The sequence below is a fragment of the Megalobrama amblycephala genome, linkage group LG13, assembly GCF_018812025.1.
Source record: "Megalobrama amblycephala isolate DHTTF-2021 linkage group LG13, ASM1881202v1, whole genome shotgun sequence".
Taxonomy (NCBI): Eukaryota; Metazoa; Chordata; class Actinopteri; order Cypriniformes; family Xenocyprididae; genus Megalobrama; species Megalobrama amblycephala.
Genome location: NC_063056.1, coordinates 5,394,071 through 5,407,010, shown reverse-complemented (window position 1 = coordinate 5,407,010; position 12,940 = coordinate 5,394,071). Strand labels below are relative to the sequence as shown.

Genomic DNA, 12,940 nt, shown 5'->3' with positions numbered 1-12,940 from the left:
ATTCTCGTCGCTTTATAATATTAATATTGAGCCACTGTACTCACATGAACTGATTTAAATATGTTTTTAGTACCTTTATGGATCTTGAGAGAGGAAACGTCATTGCTCCCTATGCAGGCCACACTGAGCCATCGGATTTCAACTAAAATATCTTAATTTGTGTTCCGAAGATGAACGAAGGTCTTACGGGTGTGGAACGGCATGAGGGTGAGTAATATATGACAGAATTTTAATTTTTGGGTGAACTAACCCTTTAACCCTGTGGTGCTGTTCGGTTATTTTTGACCGAAAAATTTTACGTTTTTGTACGAAACTTGGTAAAGGTTTTGGCACTTGCTGAACACAAAACAATCATGGACATGATTTGAAAAGATTAAATGGTCCAGAAAAAAAATAAAAAGAGTCATCCTTGTACTGTTTGCGATCAAAATTGACCGCATTGGAAACGAATGGGAAGCGAATTTCATCTAGTGGAGATGTTTGGTACTACACCCAAACAAAATCTCACTGAAAGCTCATTTTTAGAGATACATATCATCCTCAAATTTGGAACACAACTTCTTTAGATTTATGGCTTTGATTTTTCTCACAGTTTTAGAGTAAAACATGTTTTGGAAAATTTTATACTATTTTATACTATTATACTATTTTAAAAATAGTATTTTTGTGCATTTTTCATAATAATAAACTTAAACACCTATAACAATTTTTTTCCATTTCTTTTTAACTTTTTTTTTTTTTTTAAAAAGATGGCAAACTTTGAAAAAAAAGTGTTCTTCAAAGCAGTCAAGATTTACGACAATTTAAGTTGGAAATTTCATTTTCAGGATAAAAAAGTGATTAACAGGTAATAAATGCATCATAATTATTCCATAAATATAGTTTAGTTTCATAAAATGCCCTAAAAATACCAAATATTAAATAAAAAATATTATCAAATTAAAAGAGTAAATATAGTAGTAGTAAAAATAGTAAAATACTAAAATAAATTATTTTTGACCACCGGCCAAGCAGCACCAGAAGGTTAAGCCATCAACAATGATTATGCAACGCTTCTCACATCAGTACTTCTTTCAAATATTATACAACCATATTTAATTATATTTTTATCTGGGTGTTACACATTGTACATTGTTATAATGTTTGATAACGTTACTGATTAAAATGGTAAAGTGTTATCAGAATGAATTTATACACACAGGATATAAAGATCAAGAGCTTAACAGCAGTGCAAAGAGTAATATGATATAAACATTTCGGCTGATAAAAAAGGCCACTAGGAGTGTGTGGTGTGGTTTCAGCTGGCTCAAAATATTTCTGTAAATGTGTGATATTTTAAACACCCAATAAATCATCATTTCTGCATGAAAACATTTGTGTAAATGCTTTACATGACATGAGGGGAGGGCCTAATGATGACAGAATGATCTTTTTTTTTGATGAATCACTTATAAAAAAGAAGCGTGCTTGAGTGTGCATTTGTAGTGTACTTACAATGTTAAAGGTATTTTTAAAAAAGAAATTGTACTTGCAGATAATATAATATTAATTAAAAGGCCGTTTAAGTTAATTTAAAGAGAATAGGCTACACTTTAATGACTGTTTCTTAACACACTTAAGTACACTTTCAAAAAGTGTAAGAATGTAAAATTTGAGGTTTTACTTTAAAGTACATTTTTAATCATTGTTTTAATAATCTTGGTCCCACTTTATATTAAGTGGCCTTAACTACTATGTACTTACATTTAAATTAATCATTTGATACAATGCACTTATTGTGTACATCCATGTTTTTACATTGTACTTATATTTTAAAAACATCTGCTTGTAATTACATTTGTAATTAATTTATGTAATTACATTTATAATTACACAGTTGACTCATCCCTTAACCCTTACCCCTACCCATACCACCAAAGCTTTCCCTAACCTTACCCGTATCCACCTCAATAGCAGCAAATGTGTTTTGCAATTCAATATGAACCCAGTAAGTACACTGTACTTAATTTTTGATGCAAGTACATAGTAGTTAAGGCCACTTACTATAAAGTGGGACCATAATCTTTTGTCATGCTTTAAAAATGAATAAAAATGACGTAAAGTACTTGATTATAATTTTAATGATATTGATATTAAAATTAGGTTTACATTACATTTAAAGTTAATATATTTTAAATGTACTAAATCGTGACTTCATCTTTTACAAATGTATTATTATAAATATATTCGAATATATTACATACAAGTTTCAATAGAATTGACAAAGTATATTTTAGTTTATCATAAATGCTTGTCAGTACATTCAGCTGCACACTTTAACCATATTTCAAAGACATTAGAGGTAATTATGAAATTCCATGTAAAGATCTAATAAGAGTCCTAGATAAGTGGGTCATAAAACACACTTTAGTTTAACTAATTGTGTTTAATATGAATTTAAACTATAATACATTTTCAGTTAACTGTAAATAACATGCAATTAAGTGTCTGAAAGCATCACACATAGTTCGCACTTAAATAATTCTTAAGTATATTATTCCGGTAATAATTACTCTTTTTAGAAGTATATTTACTTATTTTTCATTAACGATCTCTTTAAAAGACAGATTTAAAACGGATAACAATACTTTATTCAAATAAACATTTCCCCTCCGTCTCATCTGTCCATTGTTCACTGTCTTCATTTCTTGCTCTCTGTTAAGAAAAGAATAGTGTGAGTTTGTGCATTATCTGACACACAAGCAAATTCAGAAACCTCCGATACGGCAGAGAAATTCAGCTGAACTGTTCAGATGACGTCCACTCACATGATGTAGCACTGAAGTTATCCTCTCTTCTCTCCTTCCAGCTGATGATTTTCTTGATGTTCTGGCGTCCAGGGGTCACTATGAGCGTGTGATAGGTCTGCATCATGCTGAGCGCACGGGCACTGCCCGCACACACCTGAGCCTTCTGCAGCCTGGGCACTGATGCCAGATTACATGCAATCTCATATGCACGTTCAAAATGTACACAAGCGCCATCATATTGCTTCTGTGTACACAAATAAGCACACAGACACACTTGTTATAAAAATGCTTGTATCCTAGGATCTCGACACAATACAAACACTCCAAATGTGCACAGATCTTTTACATCTCATACAACACGTGCTCATGTATGCTAATGTCTCCATTCCAAAACTTAGTGAGCTCACTTGCTGTCCAAAGGCTTTCAAAGTTTAGAAAGCAGCATGTTTTTTTTTTTTTTTATTATTTTATAAGACATTGTAATACATATCAGAGCATATAAAACAAAGAGTACCAACAATAACTAAAATACAAAAAGTAAATAGAAAAAAAAAAAAGAAAATAGGATACAAAGTGCATATTATTAGGGCAGTTACATGAACTTGAAAAGCTTTAGAATTTGTATTTTGTTTTGTGATCTCATGTTTGAAAGAGTTTCAAAATATATTGTGAGATCGGTGTTATAAAATGTAATATACGAGGGTTTCTTTTGAGTTATTTTTGTCTTATGAATATAAAACTTTGCCAAAATAATTAAAAGATTAATAAAGAAAGCAGCATGTTTATTCCTACCTTTTCACACAGGCTTTGCGTCAGGAGCAAACTTAGGATGCCTTAAAATGCTGTCTAGATAGACAGCTCACTAAGTTTTAGAACAGAGTTTATGACTTCTTGACTCACATGTAGATTTAAGCAATTTTACTACAAAATAATCCTTAGTTGAAGTTTTTCTCTTACTCCAGAGTTGAGGATGGTTCCGAGGCACATGTAGGCTTTCTCGAGGTTTCTGTCCTGTTTGCTGTTTAGAGAAATCTCAGCAAACTTTTCCAAATATTCTGTTGCTTCTGTTAATTTGCCTTCACTGGAACATACAAACACACTTAAGTCACAGAAAGAAATAGGTGCTGATTACACATTCAGAAAGCAAGATTATCAATGCAATGCAAGCAGTAATTAAAAGGGTCCAAGTGCCATTATACCCCATTTGAATTCAATCTATTAAAACCAACTTATTAACATTCACCATGCAGTAACATACAGGTTTATCCCTATTTAATACTGTTATACTGCCACCTTCTGGCTAAAGTCCATGCCTTACATATACAGTACTAGCAGTCAAAAGCATAGACACTTTCTTGTTCTAAATTTTAAAATAATAGTCACATTTTTTTAAAGCCACATTTAAAAGATAATAAGTCTTGATATGAAAGTATTATGTGGTGACCAAAAATGCAAATGAAAACTTTGGAGCCCAAGTTTGGTAAAGAAATTTGTTTCATAGTCACAATTTAAATCTGTCTGCTTTGTCTGCTTGAAACATTTAAACCTTTAGATCTAAAGGTTTTTAATGTCGTGAGAAACGTACATTCAGTCAAGTGTGTCCAAAGTTTAGACAAGTAGTGTATGTACCAAAATAAATGTTAAGACATACTTTTAATTTTAAGACTTTTAATAAGACCAGGGGTGGCCATATTGGTCTAGTTCCGTTAAAAAAAAAAAAAAAAAAAAAAAGTAGTTGTTTGTAATATTTATTTATTTAAATCTAATATGACGGAAATAAATATGTATATGATAGATATGTAGACTAGGACATGCACCAGTGAATCTGGATATAAGACACTTGTTTCTATGGCCGCATTTACATTACATTGTTCAAGTGACCCAGTTCCTCCCATGTGGCACAGATCGGATATGACGCACAAACGTGTAAGCAGGATGGATTCCGATATTCTCAGATCGGTTTCAGGCCTCATTCATATGTGGAAATGAATCTGGTATGAATTAGATACGTGCATTTGCATCTGCCATGTAAGTGGACAGATTGGATATTCCTATCAATGCAAGTCGTACGCCATTGAAAAATCGATGGCGGCGAATGATTTCAACTCAGGTGGACACCAACTGCGATCACATGACTCTTTTCAATGGCACAATGGAGGACGAAGGCTTAGCCCGACCTTTTAAAGATGGTGCAGAAAGCAAAAGCTTGTATTATCATTTCCCATTGCAAATCGTGCCATTTTTACTTCCTTTTCGGCCTAAGCTTTTCTGGGTCAGCATGTCTACTTTGGGTTGTTTCGCCAAGTATATAGTGTAAATGCAGATATCAGATATGATCACTTTTAAAAGAAGTAGTAAGCTGGCCATAAAAATAAATAAATAAATAAATCAGATATAGTCAACAAATCAGAATTGGGCATCAAGACCTGCAGTGTAAATGCGGCCTATGACACATGGTTCATATAATCACAAAAGTCAACATATCTAATTGTCTGCTCTATCACATTCCTCATTTAGGAATTTTCACCATTTACATTTATGCATTCGACTTTTATCCACAGCAAATTTCATTCCATTCAATGTATACATTAGTTTCATTCATGTATTCCCAGGAAATGGAACTTTGACATGCTAGAGCCATGTTCTACTGGCCATTTACTTCTTTAAAGCTGCTGTAGGGAGTTTTTAGAAAACATTGACTTAGCCTGAAAATGTGAACAAGCACAACTTACAGGTCACTCCCCCTTGCTCTATGCTGCGCTACAGCCTTCCCTCCACAGCTCCTCCCCCTCCCCCGTGAACGCGCAGGCTAGTAAGGCGGATAAACAGTTATGGCACATTCACTGGTACAGACGAAACATCAACAATATGATTTACACTGACTATGGCCTGCCCATACTTTGACTACAAACTTGGTCCTCAAAACATTACGTATTTTGCAATACATGTAATGTAAATATATGACGTTGCACTATTTATATAAGTAATAAATAGCTAGTATGATAATATAACGGTAACTAACGTTACAGTATGCAAGTAATTATTCTATTGATATGTAATGCTAAATAAGGTTTGCTAGTACATTATTTCAGCAACATGACAAGCCAGTGAATTAGTAGGTTTCAATAGTTGCTTTGCACAGCGCGTGACATTTTATCTGTATGTTATGCGGCTAGAGTTTTGACACCGAGTCAATGGACTCCGACGAGGAATTCACACCCACAGCGACTTCGAGGAGTCAACGGGCGGGGAGAAGAGGAAGCATCAGGCAGGGGACGGGCAGGCCTGTTTTGAAATGATCTTAGTTGTGTAGTTCTTAAAAAATGAAACAAATCAAGCAGAGATACTTACTTGTCAAGCAGAAATGTGGCTAACTCTGCATCGGTTTTTAATCCTTTCAGGACACGTAGCTCCCTCCACTTCGGAAAAGCCGCTCCGATATTTACCCTCGTTTTATTTCGGGCTCTATCTAATTCTTTCTTTTTGTTTTTTTTATCATCGTCATCTGTCTTTTTCCGTTTACCCGTCTTTATTTTATGAGCAGGTGCCACTCGAGGAATTGGCAGTTTGGATTGTTTTTCCGGCATAAGCAAAGCTGCGGCACACCGGTAATCTTGAATTTGAACGCCTGTATGCGCTGGCGCACGCGAGCTTGATTGACACTGCTAAGACACTCCTCCTGGCTCTGATTGGTTGTTTCTTACCGGGAGCGGTGTATTTCTGCAAATGGTAATAGGACCACTTGGAGGAGCCAGAGGAGCTTGATTTTTTCACAGATTATCTGTCTCATATTCTACTGTCAGGACATAATGACAGGTTTAACAAATATGTAAAAAAAATACATTTTTACAAAAGTTACCTACTGCAGCTTTAAAGCACAACAAAAGTCTTTTTAAAAGTGTACTCTCTTTAAGCACACTTAATTGGTCTTTTAATATTATATTATATTATATTATCTGCAAGTACAATTTATAAAAATATATACTTTCAAGAATTGAAGTACACTACAATTGCACATTCAATACAATTAGGCGCAATTAGTGGTGCAAAAATTACACACTTGCATTGTGCGATTGTGTATGACTACATGTGAAATTGTGTGCATCTACCTCTCCAGAGATTTGGCAATGGCTTCATATGATCTACCCAGGCTGTCTGTATTTTCAAGTGTTGTGGAGATCTCCAAATACATGCTGAAAAACTGACACAAGCCACAAAAACCTCAAAGAACAAATAACTGCAGAATGAACAAAGAGAGTTTGTGAGTGCTGTAGTCTATACAGACCTGTTTAGCGGTCTTCTGGTCTCCTGTGCTCTGATACGCCAGGCCCAGTTGATAGGCTGCCTCTCCTTCTGATCCTCGGTCCTCCGCTAGAAGTCAGATCAGTAACACACAACAAGAATCGAAACAAAGGGTGTGAAAGAGTACATTGTGCTTTAAGGGATGTGTGGTTTTATTGCTGGAGGTCTGAAGTGACTGTATTGTTGGTTGAAGTGGAAATTAGTTCTGCTTCCCTAAGTTAAGGCTGATTTATACTTCTGCGTCGAGTGTATGCCGTAGCTACGGTGTAGGCTGTTTGTATGCATAGCCTCTATGATGTAGGATGACGTGCAACTCTTCACAAATGTAACAATGCGTCAATTCTACGCGGACCGCAAGTGCTGTGATTGGTCTGCTAGACCCCTCCCTCAGGTCAAAAAACTGGCGTAGAGCAATAGGAGAAGAGCGAGCGTTTTCAACTTCCATAGGAATGAAATATGCTCTGTTTCAGGGGACACAAAAGTCGTTACCTATTTACCGCTTCTCTGCCGCTTCTATTTGTATTCTAGACTGCACAACTGGCTAAACACGAAAATCTGATCACGAATGGATTGTATTGTCAAGAAATACATAAAAGATGTCATTCTAATTTGACAAGGAATCGCTAATATGAACATTCAGAAGGGGGTGTGAACTGGGTGTGCATACACTCTTTAGCCATCTCGTAGGCCTTGGTGAGCATCTTAATGGCGTCTGCATAGTGTTGGTCCTGAAGCAGTCTCTGTGCCAGCAGTGTATACACCCTCTGGAGCTCCTCACATGAGCGTGAGTGATGCATGCGGCTGCTGGTGTCCTGCCATGACCGGCCCATGGTCAGGTGGTAAAACGCCTCAAAATGCTCTTGTGCTAGCTCAAGCTGACCTGCAACACACATGCACAGCATTGCTACATTTATTTAGTTAAAGGTGCCATAGAATGGATAGTTGAATAACAAGAGTTCAGTACATGAAAATGACATATAGTGAGTCTCAAACTCCATTGTTTCCTCTTTCTTATATAAATCTCATTTGTTTAAAAGACCTCCGAAGAACAGGCGAATTTCAACATAACACCGACTGTTGCGTAACAGTTGGGATCATTAATATGTACGCCCCCAATATTTGCATATGCAAGCCCATGTTCAAGGCATTACACAAGGGCAGCCAGTATTAACGTCTGGATCTGTGCACAGCTGAATCATCAGACTAGGTAAGCAAGCAAGAACAATAGCGAAAAATGGCAGATGGAGCAATAATAACTGACATGATCCATGATATCATGATATTTTTAGTGATATTTGTAAATTGTCTTTCTAAATGTTTCGTTAGCATGTTGCTAATGTCCTGTTAAATGTGGTTAAAGTTACCATCGTTTCTTACTGTATTCACAGAGACAAGACTGTCGTTATTTTCATTTTTAAACACTTGCAGTCTGTATAATTCATAAACACAACTTCATTCTTTATAAATCTCTCCAACAGTGTGTAATGTTAGCTTTAGCCCGTTAGCCACGGAGCACAGCCTCAAACTCATTGAGAATCAAATGTAAACATCCAAATAAATACTATACTCACATGATCCGAAGCATGCATGACAAACACTTTGTAAAGATCCATTTTGAGGAGCTGTGTGAACTTTGTTTATGCAATGTATTAGAGTCGTGAGCTCGGGGGCGGGGAGCGCGAGCAATTAAAGGGGAAGCAGCCTGAATCGGCGCATTTATAATGATGCCCCAAAATAGGCAGTTAAAAAAATTAATTTAAAACATTCTATGGGGTATTTTGAGCTGAAACTTCACAGACACATTCAGGAGACACCTTAGACTTATATTACATCTTGTAAAAAAAACATTCTAGGGCACCTTTAAGCATTTATGAATCATCAGTCATTTTTATATGCTCAGCATTTCCTGTCTGTTTTTCTTCTGTTTGGGTGAATTTTACAAAGAGGGTCATTTCTCTCTCCACAGATCAGGTTGCAGCAATAGGATCAGTAAGATTTGTTTGCAGTGTGATTTGTAATATTACGTTCATAACAATTGGGAACATTTCCCCCCAAATTCTAATTGAATTGAAATTTATATAACTGTTTGACAAGACAAACTTTGAAAAAAGTATTGAAAAAGTAAAAAAAAAAAAAAATACTTGTTTGAAGGATTATAGATAGATAGAAAAAGCTCATAACATAATACATTGACTGCCATATATTGAAGGACTGTTAATGTTTGTTACCCTTCTCTAAATAAACTTGGCCCAGGTGTAAGTTGGCCTCAGCCTCTCTTTTGCCACAGTCCATTTTGAATTTGCGAGCTGAATGGAGGGCCAGCTGAAAGAAATGATGCTTCAACCATCTGTCTTCTGGCTCAGCGAAATACCTGGCCAAAAACAAGTGGTTCTCATACACCTCTCCATACTGTCCTGGAGCAGGAGAGACAGAGATGCAGAGGATTTAATATACCAGTCTAAAGAGGAAGAGAGACTATATTTACTGTGATATATTTAGATAAGCATGTACCGGATGAAAATCCAATATATTATTTTAGCAACTGTTTAGTTGTAAATACTGTTTTAAAATTAATAAAAGAAGATTAAGTAAACTCCCAGCTGTCATCAGATAGATTTTTTTTGAATAGGCCAATATAAAGTACATCTGATTGATGTTTCCATTTTTTATTATTATATTTAGAATTCCATAGACTATATCTTACACCACAGTAATAACTACACCCTTACCCAATCAAAATATGAATTTCTGTGCCCACAAATCCCAAATTGAATGTAATATTTTATTCAAACGGCATAATGTGCTTTGATAGGAAATCACCGGCTCTTTCTGCGGTCTCAGTCCGGGTGAGGTGCTGCTGTAGCGTCTGTAGTTTGTGCGGATGTTCCTCCGCTTCTTCCCAACGCTGCAGCAGCGCAAAAAGCTCCGCAAACGAGCGGTGAAAGCCCTCGCTCAGCATCCCCACACAGACATTATGATGCAAAGTCTTCCTGAATCTCAAGGGATAAGGCAAACGTGAAATCATAAATGAATATGCGACTGAAACATGCAGCTGATTATTATTTAAAGGGTTAGTTCACCCTAAAATGAAAATAATGTCATTTATTACTCACCCTCATGCCGTTCCACACCCGTAAGACCTTCGTTCATCTTCGGAACACAAATTAAGATATTCAATGCAATGACATTTCATCTCTCAAGATCCATAAAGGTAATAAAAACATATTTAAATCAGTTCATGTGAGTACAGTGGTTCAATATTAATATTATAAAGTGACGGGAATATTTTTGGTGCACCAAAAAAAAAAGAAAAAAAAAAAAGACTTATATAGTGATGGCCGATTTCAAAACACTGCTTCAGGAAGCTTCAGAGCGTTATGAATCAGAGAGTCAAATCCGAATCATGATTCGACACGCTGATTCATTACGCTCTGAAGCTTCATGAAGCAGTGTTTTGAAATAGGCCATCACTAAATAAGTCGTTATTTTGTTTTTTTGGCGCACCAAAAATATTCTCGTCACTTTATAATATTAATATTGAACCAATTTACTCACATGAACTGATTTAAATATGTTTTTAGTACATTAATGGATCTTGAGAGGGGAAATGTCATTGCTGGCTATGGAGGCCTCACTGAGCCATCGGATTTCAACAAAAATATCTTAATTTGTGTTCTGAAGATTAACGAAGGTCTTACGGGTGTGGAACGGCATGAGGGTGAGTAATAAATGACATTATTTTCATTTTTGGGTGAACTAACCCTTTAAAACTAAAACAATTATATGTTCAGAACCACCATAAGGATCCCATTTATGCCACATAAGAAAAAAACATGCATTGGTAAATCTTATTAATTAATTATGACATAAAAATTTCAAATCTGCCATAAAAAAAATGACAATCATGACAAAAAGCCATAGTTATTATATTAAAAAGTCTTTCTGTATGTCATATGACTTTTTATGTCCTAATTATGACTTTTTAAGTCAGGTTTCGACTTTTTATGTCATCATTTAGACTTTTTAATGTCAAAATTATGAAATTTTCAATAATGATTTAGACTTAGTATGTCATAATATACATAATAATATACAATACACGTATATTATAATATCTCATAATGTCATAATTTCGATTATGTCATAATTATGATTTGATAAAGTGTGTGTGTGTTTTTTTTTTTTTTTTTTTTTTTTTTTGTAATGTTGCAGAAATGGGCTTAAAACACAGACTTCTTACTGTGCTATTTCGTGCTCGGAGGGGATTTGTGTTTTCTCTCCAGCAGGATAGATGATGGGATCCTTTATCCATTCCCGGAGGGACCTAAATTTAATTAAAAACAGTCTGCATCTTGGTGGAAGACAAAACGTTTAAGTGAAGTTTCTGAGTTAATAATCAGCGCTTACTTAACGTTAGATGTTGGCGTTTTCCTGTGTTTTTGGGGATTATTGATGTCTGGGAGGAGAGGAGTCCTCGAGCCACTCACTGCTGAAGACATGCTGCGGATTATTAAACATGCGAAAAGTTACATTTCGCCGTTGACAACAATTGTGTGACAACAAATGATTTAAAACAGACATGAGGAAGTTCACAATAGGTGTAGACAAAAAGTTAGCTGCGATTTACCTGTTTGTCAGATTTGTTTCTTCTGTAACTTGTTAACTTTAACAGAATGGAGCTCCGTTGTCATAGCGACCATCTGACTACTTCCGCTCAACTGTGCGTTGCATTCGAGCTCTATCTATCTATCTATCTATCTATCTATCTATCTATCTATCTATCTATCTATCTATCTATCTATCTATCATTTTTATTTTGTGAGGATTTTTTTTTTTTTTTTTAGAACTGAGTATAATTAGATCAACATTGACGTTGTAGGTCAAGAAACCACAATTTACTTAAAAAAAATCCCTTATTTCCAGGTTCTTCATGAGCGTAAGAATCCTATAAATAATTAAATATTTATTCTTCTTATTCATAATAACTAAATGTAAATGAATATAGTTCTTGAAATTTCCAGAAAAGCGCTAAATAAATGTTTATAAAAGATGGAATGATTTGTGGTCGTGAAATGTAAGCGTAAATACAGCTATATATCCATAACTCTGGAGACTTCTGTTACAGAAGTGCATCATCCACACCGTCATGAGCCACATTAACAGTTTTGGACCACACGGGGTCACTGTTTACTATGTAATGCGTGTTCGTTTATTACACTCTTGATTTCATTTTTCTTTTTTTTTCTTTTTTTTTCTTTCTTTTTTTGTCGTTGCTGCCATGTTAACATATCTCAGTAATATATTATTAATAGTAATATATTATAATAAATATTGGGGGCGTCTCTCCCTCGTCATCACTGGATGTCTATTTTGGCGCGCAGGAGAATGACTGGAATTCACCTCAGAATTAAGCTCATGTTTATTTTTGAATATTCAGGTAGGGATCAGTATAAAAACACACGTATATGAATATATATGATTAACAGTTAATAGTTTTACCATATATGATTAAATTATTAGCCTACATTTTACAATTTTATATTGGTGCCATTAACAGGCTAATTGGCTTGCTAATTTTTTTATCAACAAGGCTAACGATTCTTGCTCTCAGTAGAGATGTTTTCATGTATTAAACAACACTGTATGGCAGTGATTTTAGCAACACAATACAGCAGTAATTTTAATGTGTCTTTATAGTCATTACGCTAGGTTACTTTCTTGTATCACAACTGGACAGTACAACATTTATGCGTTTTTAGATTTAAACAGAAGTAGAATTGGTAAGCATTTCTATGAATCAAAAAGACTTTTTCCATTTTTTTAATACTAAGTATTAGTAGTATTAACAT

At 35.0% G+C, this 12,940-nt stretch overlaps 1 protein-coding gene across 1 annotated transcript; it reads right to left on the bottom strand.

The window, feature by feature from the left end:
* Positions 1-2,410: 2,410 nt before the first annotated feature.
* ttc29 (tetratricopeptide repeat domain 29) lies at positions 2,411-11,861 on the bottom strand. Its single transcript, XM_048154186.1, has 11 exons — positions 11,719-11,861; positions 11,499-11,591; positions 11,332-11,415; positions 9,912-10,087; positions 9,320-9,505; positions 7,759-7,971; positions 7,075-7,160; positions 6,899-6,990; positions 3,747-3,870; positions 2,808-3,033; positions 2,411-2,694 (listed from the first exon to the last, which is right to left on the bottom strand). Coding segments are annotated over exons 2-11 (1,281 nt in total). The 5' UTR covers position 11,591; positions 11,719-11,861; the 3' UTR covers positions 2,411-2,692.
* Positions 11,862-12,940: the final 1,079 nt, after the last annotated feature.

Excerpts from the sequence above, each read along its gene's own strand:
- ttc29 (XM_048154186.1), bottom strand. The coding sequence starts at position 11,590 with ATGTCTTCAGCAGTGAGTGGCTCGAGGACTCCTCTCCTCCCAGACATC. Across the intron at positions 10,088-11,331 it reads TCCGAGCACGAAATAGCACA|ATTCAGGAAGACTTTGCATC; the intron begins GTAAGAAGTCTG and ends TTATCCCTTGAG. Across the intron at positions 3,871-6,898 it reads ATTGCCAAATCTCTGGAGAG|TGAAGGCAAATTAACAGAAG; the intron begins GTAGATGCACAC and ends TGTATGTTCCAG.